At 46.3% G+C, this 16,811-nt stretch overlaps 1 protein-coding gene across 1 annotated transcript in view; it reads right to left on the bottom strand.

Moving 5' to 3' along the window:
• Positions 1-14,231: 14,231 nt before the first annotated feature.
• Positions 14,232-16,811, bottom strand: part of cyp7a1 (cytochrome P450, family 7, subfamily A, polypeptide 1) — an 8,068-nt gene continuing 5,488 nt past the window's right edge. Inside the window, exons 4-6 of the mRNA XM_084458433.1 lie at positions 16,344-16,474; positions 15,620-15,798; positions 14,232-15,425 (exon numbers count right to left, since the gene is read on the bottom strand). Coding sequence (XP_084314559.1) covers positions 15,126-15,425; positions 15,620-15,798; positions 16,344-16,474 — 610 coding nt within the window. The 3' untranslated portion in view covers positions 14,232-15,125. The remainder of the gene's footprint in view (positions 15,426-15,619; positions 15,799-16,343; positions 16,475-16,811) is intronic.

Raw genomic sequence — 16,811 nt, 5'->3', positions numbered from 1 at the left:
ATACAGTAGAGACAATCACACAGACAAGCTCATACAGTAAAGAGAATCACATAGACAATTGCATACAGTAGAGAAAATCAGACAGAAGCACATACAGTAGACAATCACAGACATACAGTACAGTAGAGAACATAACATACAATAGAGACAATTACATAGACAAGCACATACAGTACAGACAATCACATATAGTAGACAATAATGCGCTCCTCTGGTGTAAAATGCAGCAGACGGAACATGGTTGCGTATTGTTTGCCATGTTCATGGCCGTGTCCAAATAGTCAAAGTGGGTAAAGGAAATGCAGTGAGTGTGTGTAGACTCCTGTGGAGTAGGGGAAGGTTTTGAGGATTCAATGGAGTCTAGTTTGTCTGAATGGGAAGGTACTGTAATGTTGGCATTGTGCAGAGAGAGAGTTGGTGTGTCCAATTACAATTCATGTTCTGTGAATGTTATGCAGAAGAGAGTTTTGTTTTTTACAGAGATGTGCAGATATTTGAACCAGTGTGAGCACTGTGACTACTCCAGATTGTTGAAACTGCTTGTACTCTCTATTTGAACCAGTGTGATCACTGAGTATGCTAGATTGTTAAAACTGGGGAGGCCATACCTTGCACTGGTAGAGCCAATCCTCGAAGACACACACTAGATAGTGGCAAAGGCAATCGTTTCTGCAGACGGCGGCCAGATTCCAGTTCAAGTAAAGAACACTGGTCAGACTCCTGTTTACCTTCATCGCTATCAGAAGGTAGGCCGTCTTTCGCTGGTGCAGCGAGAAATTCCAAGAGCATTTGCTAGGCTCCCATTTTGCAGTGTTCACTGACAACAACATTCTCGCAAACTTACAGGAGGTGAACCTGAGAAGCCTGGAGCAACAGTGGGCAGCCAGACTCTACAACTACCACTTCAACATCAAGTTCCAGCCTGACAAAACCAACGCTCATCCGCTGCCCATGAGTGTTGAGTATTAGACCAGCCTACTTTTCTTGTTTTATTGAGCTAAATTATTTTCACAGTTTGCAGTGGTTATAAAGTTTGCTGTGTTTACCAAGTTTGCAGTGTTTATAAAGTTTGCTGTGTTTACCAAGTTTGCAGTGTTCATAAGTGTGCAGTGTAGTTGCAGTCCGACAAACATCTCTAAAACCTTCAAAACATCAATCGTATTCGCTTCATCTTCCGCGTGGTGAGCTTGGCCCCCACAACGCTGCTTGCAGCTTGAATTTTTAGTGCCTTTCTCTCGCTTGCTAACTTCATGCAGTTGCAGTGCTTACCTTTTGCTTGTTGCTTTTTGCCTGTGATCATTATCACTCACCTTCCTTCTCCTCATCTCTCCAGCAGTCTGGACCCCCTCTGCTGGGTGGTGCTGGCCTGCAGAGCCCTCACCCTGCTCCACCTCCAGCCCTCTCCAGATCCCAGACCCCCTCTGCTGGGTGGTGCTGGCCTGCAGAGCCCTCACCCTGCTCCACCTCCAGCCCTCTCCAGATCCCAGACCCCCTCTGCTGGGTGGTGCTGGCCTGCAGAGCCCTCACCCTGCTCCACCTCCAGCCCTCTCCAGATCCCAGACCCCCTCTGCTGGGTGGTGCTGGCCTGCAGAGCCCTCATCCTGCTCCACCTCCAGCCCTCTCCAGATCCCAGACCCCCTCTGCTGGGTGGTGCTGGCCTGCAGAGCCCTCATCCTGCTCCACCTCCAGCCCTCTCCAGATCCCAGACCCCCTCTGCTGGGTGGTGCTGGCCTGCAGAGCCCTCATCCTGCTCCACCTCCAGCCCTCTCCAGATCCCACCAGCACTTTGCCTTTATTATTTAGTGGCAGAATTTTAGTGGCACCTATTTTTTGCATCCCCTATTATTTTGTGGCAAACCTTTTTGTGGCTCCCCTCTTTCGTTCTATTAAACAGCTTGAACCTGTTCTTCTGCTTCCTCCATTGCTGTGCTCCTGGGTCTTACTAACCAAACCTAACAATAACAACATTATGAATAACATTGACGTTTACGTATACTTAGTCAATGTTAATCCTATATACAGTATATCGTTAGTGATGGGGACATGTGAAGGTTACATGATTGTTATCAAGTTGTTACCATTTCTGTGTGTACTGGGATGGTGTTATCAAGGGTAGCCAAGTCCAGAATCACCACACTGTGTCTCTCCTCAAACTACTCGTCTCTCTCCTAATCTGACTCCCCAAGTTTAAAGTCAGGTTCTGGATCATCCTGCAGTGTTTGCTTACGGCAGGTATGTAACCTGCACATGTCTGGGCATGTCCAGCTCCTCTGCACCAAAAGAGGGAAGGTCCAGCCAGCTTCCACCATAGAGACTGTCTCTTCATGCATAACAAAATATAAATACACTAGGTGCTTAAGAGGAAGGATCTGGCTAGTAAGGGCAAGGCAAGGCAAGTTTATTTGTGGAGCACATTTCAGCAACAAGGCAATTCAAAGTGCTTCACATGAGACATTAAAAGCATCAGTGCAACACATAAAAGGTCATATAAAACGAAATGCAAAATAAGAACATTTAAAACAAAATGCAGGAAAAATAAAATACAGGAATAAAAGTTATAGTGCAGTGTATGAATAAATAATTTTTTGATTTAATAAAAAGCAGCGTCAAAAAGAAAAGTCTTCAGTCTTGAGTAGTAGTTCTTGAAGAGGTGAGTTTTGAGCCTGCGGTGAAAGATGGGCAGCAACTCTGCTGTCCTGACGTCAGTGGGCAGTTGCATTACATTACAGTCATTTAACAGATGCTTTTATTCAAAGCGACTAACAATAATTGCATTTAACGAAGAAAAGACAATGTACTACTACTTGCCAGAACTCACAAGTGCATCGCCTTTCTAAAACAAGTGACTAAGAGCATAATCTAGTGCTGAAGGCAAAGTGTAAGAATAGCAATCTAAAGTACAGTGCAATACAATACAATACAATACAATACAATACAATACAATACAATACAGTTCATTCCTCTACTGAGGAGCCAGGACACAAAAGAGCCGTAACCATGTCGATCGACCACAGGGGGCTCGGTGTAACTTGGCAACCAATCGCCGTGAGGTAACAGAGCGTAATGATCGGGAGGGGGTGTAGGGCTTCTCCATGGCCTGGAGGTAGGAGGGGGCTGTTCCTTTCATTGCCCTGTAGGCTAGTACCAGAGTTTTAAACTGGATACGAGCCGCTACAGGGAGCCAGTGTAGAGAACGGAGAAGGGAAGTTGTGTGGGAGAACTTTGGGTGGTTGAACACCAGGTGATCAGCAGCTTTCTGGACAAGTTGCAGAGACATTAGGAGAGAGAAGGATTCAGGGGCAGGGAGGGCAGAGATAACAGAAGAGGAAAGGTCAGTAGGAGAGCATGCGGAGGTAGGGGGAGGAAGTACGGGGGGAGGAGGAGAGGGAGTAGCACATGAGATAGTGGTCAGAGAGATCGAGAGGAGTGACAGAGAGGTTAGGTGTTGGCTGATGCTAGAATGGATCATCCGGAGGGGCGGGAACTCTGCTACATGTCATCAAATGCTCACAGTGGAATCGTTTTGCTGCCAGGAGACACGTAGGCAGTGAGCATTGAGCAATTCCCCTGCTCTCCCGCTAGCCTCCAGGCGAGTGTCACCGAGCAGGGGTATTGCGATATGCAGAGCGTTCTGTCTGAGTAACTCCACTCCTGGGTCCAATTTCGTAAATCAGCCTGACCCCTGTGTCCATGTCTGATCTGTAATGGAGGCTACCCCCTCTGGACGATCCATTCTAGCATCAACCTTAGAAACACAGCCTTTTGGGTAGGAGAAGAGGAGAGGTGAAGGTCAAAAGAGGAGAGGAAAGAGAAAAACTTCCAATTTCTCACTCTGGATGTTGAAGTCGCTGAGAAGGATGAGTGTGGGGGCATCACCAGGGATGAGTGTGGGGGCATCATCAAGGATGAGTGTGGGGGCATCACCAGGGATGAGTGTGGGGGCATCATCAAGGATGAGTGTGGGGGCATCACCAGGATGAGTGTGGGGGCATCACCAGGATGAGTGTGGGGCATCATCAGGGATGAGTGTGGGGGCATCACCAGGATGAGTGTGGGGGCATCACCAGGGATGAGTGTGGGGGCATCACCAGGATGAGTGTGGGGGCATCACCAGGATGAGTGTGGGGGCATCACCAGGATGAGTGTGGGGGCATCACCAGGGATGAGTGTGGGGGCATCACCAGGGATGAGTGTGGGGGCATCACCAGGATGAGTGTGGGGGCATCACCAGGATGAGTGTGGGGGCATCACCAGGATGAGTGTGGGGGCATCACCAGGATGAGTGTGGGGGCATCACCAGGATGAGTGTGGGGGCATCACCAGGATGAGTGTGGGGGCATCACCAGGATGAGTGTGGGGGCATCACCAGGATGAGTGTGGGGGCATCACCAGGATGAGTGTGGGGGCATCATCAGGATGAGTGTGGGGGCATCACCAGGATGAGTGTGGGGGCATCATCAGGATGAGTGTGGGGGCATCACCAGGATGAGTGTGGGGGCATCACCAGGGAAGTGTGAGACTAATGTGTCGAGCTCCTCCAGGAACTCACCAAGGGGGCCCGGCGGGCGTTACACAACCGCAATGGTGAGCTTGATTGGAAAAGTGACAGTAACAGCATGAAACTCGAAAGAGGGCGGAGACAACTGGAACAGAGAAGAGTGAATGATTCCATTTTGGGGAAATAAGCAGGCACACTAAGACAATAAGTTGTTATGTTATATAATTACATGTTTTGATTTGATTTAGCTGAAGACATTCCAAGGGGCACTGCTAGCAATGTTGGGCCCTATGAAATAATATAATATTGGGCCCCTCAAACCTAGACTTTATCATAATAAAAATAATAATAGTGGTTTATGGGGGCCCTTGTTAGTGCAGGGCCCTTGGAATCGTCCTAACGTCCCCCCCCTTGACATTTCACCCTAACGTTGCCAGTCACTCAGTAATCTAGGTAATCAAGTTGTTCTGCTGCCACTAGAGGTTGCTTGATCATCGATGTCTCCTGGCTGTTAATGAGTTTCATGAAAATCAGTCTGGTGATTTTTGCGTAATCCTGCTAAAGAACCAACCAACCAACACATGCCAGCGAAAACATGACCTCTCGCCCTGGCCTGTGCTGTCACTGGGGCAGAGGTTATCTGTGAGAATACTTCACACTTACATTGGAGGTCATGATGTCAACCATCAAACATTCTATCTGTGATATAGGCTATTCTATTACAGAATATTTTAGATTGCAATTTGATACACAGGTAGGCTACAAGGAAGCACTGACTACTGGATATTACAAAAATTCAGATGCAAAGTGCTAATTCAAAAAATTGCAAGTATGGCACATGACAATTGCAAAGTATGGCAAATGGTTCTACAGGTTTAGCCAGGCTTCAGTCTCTACAATGGAACATGGAACTGATAATTCCTGAGGCCAAACAGCAACAAAAGCTCGTCATTTTATGCAGGTTGTCGTTGATCGTTGTCATGTAAACGGGGCAATAGTTTAGAACTGCACATGGCTAACCTCCCTGGGCAGGTTGTGGCTTTTATCCCTGGGAAGCTGGCTCAACCACTGACCTGGAATCAGTTTCCTCCCCCCACATCCTCATTTTGATCGTCGGAGAGAACGATACTCTGCAGAAAATAAAGATGGCGACTCCAGTCACGACTTGTGACTTATTCAAGATTTGCCTGTCAACTATTTGACTAATTGATTACTGACTTGACTTGAGACTCAAGATGTAGGCTTATTTGTGACTTGCAAGATTGTGACTTGGTTCCATCCATAACATTAGAATAAACACATCTATATGAATCTATGGTCCCATCACTGCCACACTCTCTGGATTCAGTGCCTGGATTCTCGATTAGCTCCACCCACCTGACACACCATCAATCAATCAATCAAATCAATCAAAGCTTTATTTGTATAGTGCATTTCATACCCAGAGGTAACACAATGCGCTTTAAAAAGAACAAGGGAGGTGGGCAGACGTCCCACCCCTACATATTCCAGAGGGAAGCAAAAAAACAATAATCACCTGGGGGCCAGATAAGTGAGCTGTAAAAATTCTTCCCTGACTCCTCTCAACAAGGCGACCAAGCAAGCTCCTGGAGTATGTTTGTCTACCGGCTAAGAACATTTATAAAGCAATAAATTACATTAAATTACATTTTCAGAGTAAGAGAAGCTAAAAACAACATAGGAGAGACATGGCAAATACTGGTGTGTGTTTGCTATGGCCCAGGCCTAAAGCCGGAAGTGGGCTGGTGTATGTCTGTGTGTATGTGTGTGTGTGTTAACTAAGTGCTACGACATCCACAGCAGACACAGGGGTATCTATCGGACTCAGGGAGGTCTGCTGGTGACAGTGGGGCATCCACTGGACCTGGTTAGATGATAGGAGGGAGAGAGAGAGGCACTAGGGAGAGGGAAGGCAGAACAGGGTTAGTAGCACACAGATCCATAAAAGCAACACAGATATTAAAACAGGCAACCTGGAGCAAGCTCCTGGAATATATTTGTCTAACGGCTAAGAACATTTATAGAGCAATAAATTACATTAAATTACATTTTCAGAGCAATAAAGGCTAAGAGCATCAGGTCCAGGCCTAAGCCGGATGTGGACTGATGTGTGTCTGTGTGTACGTGTGTGTGTGTGTGTGTGTGTGTGTGTGTGTGTGTTAACTACTACAACATCCACAGCTGACAAGGGGGTATCAATCGAACTCAGGGTGGTCTGCGGGCGACAGTAGGGCATCCACTGGACCTGGTTAGAAGGTAGGAGGGAGAGAGAGAGAGACCAGGTTGACTCAAGCAAACACTCAGAGTATTTGAAAGGATTCAAATAGTATTTGACTTGGGTGTGTTTGTTAACATCCAGCATTCTCTCTGGAGAGTGGTCTGCCATGGAGCTCAGGTGTTTGCTTGTTTGTTTAACCAGGACTGTTAGATGAGGCCGGGGACTACATCTGAAAATTAGCCGATCAGGTTAACGCTGTCTTTTTTACTGTATTTTATATGGTTCATGTATTAGGTTTGTCCTCGACATAATCAACTAATAATAATAATAATAATAATAATAATAATAATTGTTGTTTTCACTTGGTAAACACAACCATATCTCAGCCCTTGTTTGCTCTCAATGGCTGTTTACTGAAGCTAGTGCGGTCACCTCAGTTCAGAGGCACAGGTCTCTCTCTTTACTGAAGCTAGCACTGTCACCTCAGTTCAGAGGCACAGGTCTCTCTGTTTACTGAAGCTAGCACTGTCACCTCAGTTCAGAGGCACAGGTCTCTCTGTTTACTGAAGCTAGCACTGTCACCTCAGTTCAGAGGCACAGGTCTCTGTCTCTCTTTCACTCACTCTATCTCTCTTTTTTGCTTTTCTCTGTCTTTCTCTGTATCGCTGTCAGTACACACAGACCTTCATAACAATAATGTTACCCTCACATTCTTCACTTAGTCAGTGATATTTAATCTTAATATCACTGACTGACTATATGTGAATGTCAATGTTATTTATAATTGTTTTATTGTTTATAATGTTGTTTATAATATTTAAGTAGTTCCTTACCTCACTGTTGTATTCCTTATTATCCTGTATTTTCATTGTGTATTTAAACACAGTTAGTTAGTTTAGCCCTTCTAATTTAAGGCTCACAATCACCTCACACCTTCACAATGAAATAATATGGTTATATTATACATTTCCTGAATCCTTTGAGTCCTGTGAGTATTCCAGTTGTTTGTGTTTTGTGTCCCTGGCGTTCCTAGAGGCCACAGGGCCAAAAGAAAGTATATACTGTAAAGTTTAGGCGGAAATTGTGGAAAAATGTGTATCGTTGACAATTTGAAGAGCTCAAGTGACCTCTATCTTTGTCAGAATGATTCACAGCTGGGCTTGAATGAAAGCTAAGAAGCTCCCCTTTAAAACAATACCAAACACATTATACTATAAAACATTGAAAAATGTCCTTACCATGAGCCTTAATCAGGATATGCACCAGCGTCTGAAATGCAATTCACTTTAGGGGAGGGGTAATTACCTTCATGAGCTGGTTCCTGTGACACAGCTACCACTCAGGAATGGTTATCTACCAAAATAGCATCTACAGACTAGGGGTGTGCCAGGAGCCCACTATTTGTATTTGTATTTGACAGCTAATTATTCAGATTCGTATTCGTATTCGGAAGTGGGCGGGACTTAAACCGGAAGTCGGTTCAAAACGGTTTAAACTGAGGGGAAATGTAATTTCTTTAGCCTAATATTAATTGGCATTGGAATTGCTGTGCTTTCAACGCACCAGAATTGCTGTTTATATATATATTATTATTATTATTATCATTAATTATGAAGTATAATTCCTAATCATCATCATCCTGTATGTTTTTATTTTAACAAACAATGAAGTGTCAGAACCCCACCACCACCCTTAACTGGGGGACATTCTACATTTAGTTAGAAACTGAAAAACATTTTTCTAAATCAAAATATAAGTCCTCATAGAAACTTTGCTTGAACAGCTATAGTATCTCTATTTCTCCCGTGTCATAATATCTAATATATTATCTGCAACCATGTGACACAGGCAGCATGGTGTAGCCTACTAGTAATGGTTTTCACAAACCCAGCAATAAACATGTATTACTATAAATATAATTTAAATTAATTATAAAATTAAATGTAGCCTAGGCTATAGAGCAATAAGCTAAGGAAAATGACTAAAGGCCTAATTGTAGGCCTATAGTCTACTTACGTTTCAACAGTGCTTAAACCATGGGTAAGTAGGGTATTGTAGTGAAATGATTCTTATCATTCATATTATTTTTTGAATCTGTTTAAATAGTTTATTATTGTTAGGCTATATCAGATAAGGACTTTGATTATAGCCTATCTTAGGCCTACACTAGACTACTCTGTTGTGCTGATAACTGAACGGCATGGATCAGTTGTGTTTCAGTTGTTAAAATATGCTTTCATAATTATTTCATATTTCAAAATAGCCGGATATTATATAGGCTAGTGAGAGGCTGAGCATGTGTGCGTATTTAGCATAGCTAAATAGCTAGTGTTAGCTAGATATACAACACTGAGCTAACAAGCTAGCTACCGGTCCTCCTCTGCTCAAACAAACGCTACAGTTCACATAGGCTATTGCAGCAGGTAGGCTACGACAAGAAAACAAAATCCAATAACTGTCTCAATAAACCAGTTAACAAGGGACAAAAGCCCTCGGTGCTGCTTACGTTCGTTGCCTAGTGCCTACTATCAGCGCGCTCCAAGCTTTCTCTCCCTCTCCGCTTTGTCTAGACGTCTAGACAGACAGCAGGTGTGAGACTGCGCCTGTCGCTCTCTCTCTCTCCCTCGTCGTGTCATGTCAACAAGCAGACAGAACGTGCACGTATCGCTCGCTCATACAGTATTTGACTGTTCTCCCCCCTCCCGAATATTCGTACGAATTTACTATTTGGGAAAAAGCTACTATTTGTGCTCATCCAAATACCGTATTCGTATTCGGGCACACCCCTACTACAGACATGGATCTTTAAAAAAAATTATGAGAAAGTACCTCATATTATGAATGGTACTGACAAGTTAAATTTAGGGTTCTGGCCCATGGACTATAGGGGGAAGTGGAGACTGATCTGCAGAGTGAAACTGAATGTGGGCTCATGGATGCTCTCACGGTGAGGCTATCACTCCTTTGCATTGCAAGGATCTCGCTTTATCTTCTAAATCTGGTTCCGCCATCTGCCAACTGTGCCAGGATCAGGTCGTGACGCCACCGATATTTCCCATCTGTCAAGCTTGGCTGACATGACGAGAGGACATGCTTAAGATTGGCTAAACTTCTGCAGAGCAGGCAACTGGGGCTCTCTGCCAACCCCCATGTTTTGAGGTTTGATGGAGTAGGCAGGACATCGTATACAGAACACAACAGGAACTTGATCCGGTATCATTCCATGTTCCAGACATCCTGCCAGGTCAGGGCCCTCCCTCATAGGCCCTCCCAACTTGTCCAGCTACCCTGCTTTTTCATGGCTATAGCCTTGACATGCCGGCTTTCCTCTGCCTTACGACCTCTCTCTGCACCACGGCACTCCTTTGGGTCAGCTTAACCCAGTCCAAGCCTACCCTTGGCTACTGACCCGACAATGTTGGCATGATGCAGTCGGTTTTCTGCCTCTGTCAGTGCTCTGCTGGCTGACCACTTGCAACCTGTTCTGACCCCGATGCCTGTTCTGACCCCGATGCCTTTTCTGACCCCAATGCCTGTTCTGACCCCGATGCCTGTTCTGACCCTAATGCCTGTGCTGACAGGCAATTCTGATTTTTGTGCAATTTCTTGAAGGGGTGGGGGGTGCAGGCCATTCACCGCGGGCCAGGCCAGTTAGCACACCAGGCCACCGGGAAAACTCCCAGTGCTCCCGATGGCCATTCTGCCCCTGATCCTTGCCCAATCAGTGAGCTCAACCAAGTCCTCTGAGATCCATCTCCCTTCCAGTACTTATTTAGCTGTGATGGTAAGGTTTTGCATGAATGCTCTAATGGCCGCCTGTTGGTTGTCGCTTGCCTGTACTGCACCCCAACGTAACTTCTCTGCTGACTTGACGACAAGGTTCATCGCTGCGGAAAACAGGATCACTGACATTGTGCAACCAGTGACAATACTCACCTCTAGCCTCTGCCAGTCAGTGGTGAAGTTTCCGCAGGTGAAACACATATTGGAGTTGTCGAAGTAGCACTGCAGGAGCTTCTGGAATCGTTCTGGTACATGGTATGTCTTCAGCATTAACTCCACTAGTTTGAAGGGCATCGTCCCTTAGGCGTTTGTTAGGTGTAGCCACAGGTCACCATGGTTCCTTCTCGCATCTTCAATGATCTTGGTGATCATGCTGGAGTGCTCGAGACAGCCAGATGCCCCTGGAACTCCACCTTTTTGGACAGAAGTGTCTAAATACAGTAGCTATTGTCCAACATGAAGGTGGTCAGCATCCCAGAATCCTAAGGAAGATCTTCCCTTCTACATTGAAGAGGGAGACAAAATTGCCAGATCACTGTCGAATTTTCTTCTTATGGGATGAAGCACCCTTCAGCAACAACCAGGGGCAGCGCATGCACTTGGTATACAAGGCAATTGCCTAGGGCACCGAGGCACTAGAGGCGCACAAATCTCCGCTAGAACCCCCCCCACCCTCAACATATCTCCTGACAATCGGAATTGTCCGCTAGCACCCCCCCCCCCCCCTCAACAAATCTTCCGACAATTGGAATTGTCCACTAGAACCAACCGTCAGCAAGGAAGTCCTTCCTCCATGCCATTCTCGGTAACTTCCAGAGTAATTTCCTGAGCCTTTTGCAACATTTGTACACCTTGTATGGGATGCCATTGGGCCCTGGGGCTGTTTTTGCTCTGGCTTTCTTGAGAAAGGTGTTCACTTCCGGCCAGCGTGGTTCCTCAACTATGAAGGGGATAGTTGGTTCTGCTGATTTGATGAGCTTCTCCATCTCATCCAAGCGGTCCTCCCTTCTGGGGTCATTGTGGACCTGACGAAGGTGCTCCTCCACCTCCTCTTTTGTTGCTTTCAGCTCCCCTGGATTTTTGTCACCTAGCAGTTTTGACAGATATTTGAAGGGTTCTTGGTGAAGTCCGCTCTTTCCTTCATTCGTCGCTTCCTGTCCCTGCGATGACACTGAGCTCGCTGCAAGATCTTAATGCGCTCTCTCGGAGTTGTCTCGGATTTCCGTGAGTGTTGGTTTCTCTTCTGCTGATGCTTCATCAAACACCTTCTCCAGCCTCCACAGATCTCCTCTAAGGATTACTATCTCCTTCAGGCGTCTGTTTTCACTCGGCTGGGTGTTTATTCTGACTTTTAGCTCTTCCTTTCCAGAGCGAGCAGCACCTATGTACCAGAGGCCATGGCCTTGAGCTTCTTCCCTACATTCCCTGCCAATGTTGCTTCCAGCACCTGATCCACATCTTGATTGAACATCTCCCACTCCTTCCTTGCCACTGCTGCAGGCCAATTCACTCGTTCGTTCCGTACCTCTCCTGCACAGGTGTTCTGCCCAGGTCGTCCGGTATCCTGAGCACTTTCTATCTCTCAGGTGCCCCATCTCCTCCGACACATCAGCGACGCTGGCCCCGCCCCCCTCTTCAACATGTACCTGGAGATTCCCAGGTCTGTGGCTGGTCTCCTGCCTCTCCTCCGTCTCACCAGGTTGCCCTGTGCGTTGAACATTAGATTTAGGTTGCAAGCACTTCATCCTTGCCTGGTGTATCTTCAGACCCTTCTCAATTTTCCATGTCTTCTCACACCTGTAGACCCGAGATAAATCGCTTAGCTGTTCCATAGTTGATTGTCCGTGATGGGTGGTCATCACAATGGTCTGTCCTGTGGGTCGGTCATCCTCCCCTGCTCTCGCCCAACCCAGGGTGTGTCTTGTAATGTACCTTTCCATAGCGATTATCAATGGGTTCCTTCTTACGAAGGATGTTCTTCAGCCTGCCAAGCCTCCACACCCCAGCTCTGCTGTATATCCCAGGCCCGTAGCCAGGGGGGGGGGTCGGGTGGATTGAACAAACCCCACCCTCACGACCAAAGGTCCAGAATTCCGGGCAAAAGGTCCAGAATTCAGGGCAAAAGTCTCCCCCCGTCAACAACTCGCGCTACAATGAAAATGCAAAATATCTGTCTGCTTCCCCCCCCCCCCAGCGTCAACAATTCGCACATCAATCAAAATACAAAACATCTGTCCGCACCCCCCCCAACAAGTCGCGCGACAATATAAATAGCGATAATGTCCACTTTTTGAAAAAACTAACCCCTCCCTTCCACAAGGCTGGCCACGGGCCTGAGTACTGTTATCAAATGGGGAGCCTCCTCTTACATCTATTTACATTACAAACACTCTGTTTGCTTTATCTAATCTTTAGTTGAATCTAATATGTTTGTGTGTTATTTTCAGTGAAGGGGAGACACATGCAGTTATGTGTGCACATTGGCACATTTTGAGCTCTAGGGGCTGAGTACCTCTAAAGATCTGATTGTAGAATGGCCCCTGGTTGACGTCTTAGCCAGACACTTGTCACAATGACACTGTCAGCGGGGTTACCATGGGTCAATCTACTATCATGCTGACCAACCTGCTGACAGGTAGGTACAAGCATGCATGGGCAGATTACACACACTTATACACACACACACACACACACACACACACACACACACACACACTGACGTCAACTCTGATGGCCTTGACCACTGTAGAGACACACACACACACACACACACACACACCTCTCCTATCTCCACCCTCAGTGTCTACCGCTATGCACACACTATCACACGTATATCAAGTAATCATACTGTACACATAATCCTATCTGCAGCATATCTCTGAGCTGGTCCAATATACTGTATCCTTATCGTCTTCCACTCACCCGCTCCAGAGGCATATACAGCATCCATCTCCTAATCCATTGATTCATTCCCTCATCTCAATCCATTAACAGTCCATCTTACTGGCTGCAGGTCACAGGGCAGAGCATGGCTACAGCATGGCCATAGTTTAGACGTCTGCATCCTTGTCTGTCTGGAATGTGGAGCTAACATCTGGTTCTGAGGGTCGAACCCAAACCAAGCAGATGCTGTACTGAGGTTCAACCTGAGTCCTCTGGAACACTCTACGCCTAAGACAAAAACATACTTTTGTGGCATTTCACAACAAAGACTCTATACTGTACGTTGATTCCTGAAAATTAGAGCACCTGCTTTCCCCTTTCAGGACGAAGTAGCCTTCTGGAGATACAGGGTTGATGTCTGATGAAGAAGGGATCTCCTACCTGAGTGAATCTCAGACTAGATTGTCCTATTGACTTGTCGCAGCCTAACCTCGTCCCGGCCTAGCCTAGACCCATTGTCTCACGTCAGATAGAGGCACTACAACTTCATGATCGCGTAATTCGTCAGGACGCGTCATGTTGGAATGACATCGCCTGTTTTAATATATGGAGTGGAGATCCTGGGTTGATGGGTTGAAGTGTAGGCTACTGAAGACCCTCTAGCTAACTGACTCCCAACCACTTCAGAAGTGTGTGAGACTGTGTAGGCTGAGCCATGCTTGAATGATTGAATAACTTCTGAACACACATACATACACAAACCGCTGTACAGATGTATTGATTTTTATAGATGTTTTTCATACAGAACATACAAAACAAACATCACATTATAAATATATATTTATTTTCCTTGTGCTCTCCGGGGAGAGATAGAGAATCCGTCATGGATTCACAGTACAGTCAAACCATACATTTTCTCAATTGGGAGGACCCTCTGAAATATCTCTTCTTGGTTCCTGGTGGAACCTTGTGTTGGTGAAATGGTTAGAACCGTATTTTGATTATGTTTTTGAAATACCTGAAACCATCAAAGGGTTCTCCTTCTTGGGAGTGACCATTGACTACTGAGGAACCCTTGACAGTTCTACAAGTATCACCTTGTTTTCTAAGAGAACATCCATCTACCGTATCTCTTGGAGTTACACAGTGCAGAAAGTGAGTACGTCAGCTGAGTGCAGCTTCACTGATAAAGAAGGTATTTTACAGAAGCCTGAAATGTGGAAGCGCGTCAGGGTTCAAAGGCTAAGGAGAACAACTCATCAAGGTTACTACAGTGATTACAAGGTAAACACAGTAAATATTACTGATTAACATTAATAACGAGAGCTCCATTCATGCAGCTTTTGAAATCTGAACCCACATTGAGAAATGTGCTTGTGTGACAGAGGTGGACTTCGAAGAGGTGGAGGTTTTCTTATACAGTATGTAGGACATTTCTGAACTCTGTGCATGTCAGTGCCTGTCTGAAAGGTCCCTGGTAGGCTGACTGAAGAACCTCTGTTACTCTATACTTCAAACTGCCATTCTCTGTCAGTAATCCAGTTTCTCTCAGCAACACATTGAAACATACACCAAAGCTACATCAACAACACATACAGTATCATGGTTCCAGTTATTTACAGAATGATGGCTTCACGTCACAAATATACACTATTTACATCTGGTTATTCACACAGTCCGGAGAGAACCACGTCTCAGTGTGTAGTCAGTCTTTGCTGCTTTCTACTGGGTCTTCAGCTTGTACCTGAAGTCTACATCGTAGGTGGGCTGGAGGATGCCGAGGCCGGCGCGCGACTGGTCGAGGGGCGGGACCTTAACGGCGGGGTCGAGCAGCTCCATGTGGAAGTAGGAGAGCATCAGCGCCAGGAACTGCTTGATCTCGTGGATGGCGAAGAACCTCCCGGGACACTTGGTGACTCCCGAGCCGAAGGGCATGTAGTAGTACCTCAGCCTGCGGCCTTCCCTGAAGAAGGCGGTCTTCTCCTGACCATTCTCGTCCAGGTAGCGGTTGTACTTGTACTCCTGGAGTGAGGGGAGGAGAGAGAGAGAGAGAGAGAGAGAGAGAAGAGGAGACACAGTTAGAGGTTTTGGTTCTGTCCATAAAAGGGCCCCACATAAATACTGTTTGTCATCGTTCTCTTTAAGCAAAAATTATTTCCCTCAAGGGCACAACGCATGATTTTATTCTACTTCTATTCTCTATTTGTGTCGCTCACCTGGGGGTCTTCGTAGATCTCAGGGTCAAAGTGCACCAGGGGGGGGTAGAGGGCGATGACGTCATCCTTGCGTATGTGGTAGGACTCTTGATTGTCGAGGTGGAGCAGGAAGTTTTCCTTAGCGACCCGGATGTTGAGGGAGGCGCTGGACAGACGCATGGCCTCCTTGATGATGCTGTCTGCAGGGGGAGGAGTCACCAGGAGGGGAGGAGCTTAGGGCTGAGGTGTCATGGCTTCAGTGTGCATTATGGCAGAACTAGTGTGGCACACATACTGTACAACACATTTCCAACAAACTGAAACTGAATCTGTAGCTGTCATGGCACACAGACAACAAACCAGGGCCAAGTAGGGAGGATGGGAGGATGTACCAATGTGTACATAATGACCTCAGTCCTGTTCACTGCCAGGCTAGGATGGAGTGATTCAGAGATCATGGATCATGTGTGTGTGTTTCCAGAGCGTGTGTGTGTGTTTTTTCCAGAGCGTGTGTGTGTGTTTTTCATAGCATGTGTGTGTGTTTTCAGAGCGTGTGTGTGTGTGTTTTTCAGAGCATGTGTGTGTGCGTTTTTCATAGCATGTGTGTGTTTTTCAGAGCGTGTGTGTGTGTGTTTTTTCCAGAGCGTGTGTGTGTGTTTTTCAGAGCGTGTGTGTGTGTGTGTTTTCAGAGCGTGTGTGTGTGTGTTTCCAGAGCGTGTGTGTGTGTTTCCAGATCTTGTCTTACCCAGGACAGGCATGTTGTCCAGCTCCTCTCTGCTCAGGCTCAGGGTGGGCCTGCAGGGGTCGGGCTTCTGACCAGAACTATCCAGAACCCTCTTCACCTCCTCACTGGCTGCCTTCATGGCGTCAGGACTCCTACACACACACACACACACATACACACACACACACACACAGTCAGTTATACACATGCTAACATAGTAGATAGATAATGCAGCATTCCCCTTCAGTTAAGTGGGCAAGAGGACGATCACTATCATTCTATTCTATTCTATTCTATGTGCACTCACAAAGTGTGTGTGTGTGTGTGTGTGCGTGTGTGTGTGCGCGGTGTGTGTGTGCGTGTGTGTGTGTGTGTGTGTGTGAGAGAGAGAGTGTTGGGCTCGTTACAAAAACAAAGTAGTATATTACTTATTACTCGTTACTCTTTTGAAAAGTAATATTATTACTATTTTGTAGTATATTACTTTCC

The sequence above is a fragment of the Borostomias antarcticus genome (assembly GCF_949987555.1).
Source record: "Borostomias antarcticus genome assembly, chromosome: 24".
Lineage (NCBI taxonomy): Eukaryota > Metazoa > Chordata > Actinopteri > Stomiiformes > Stomiidae > Borostomias > Borostomias antarcticus.
The sequence above is the reverse complement of the archived record's forward strand: the minus strand, read 5'-3'. Positions and strand labels throughout refer to the sequence as shown.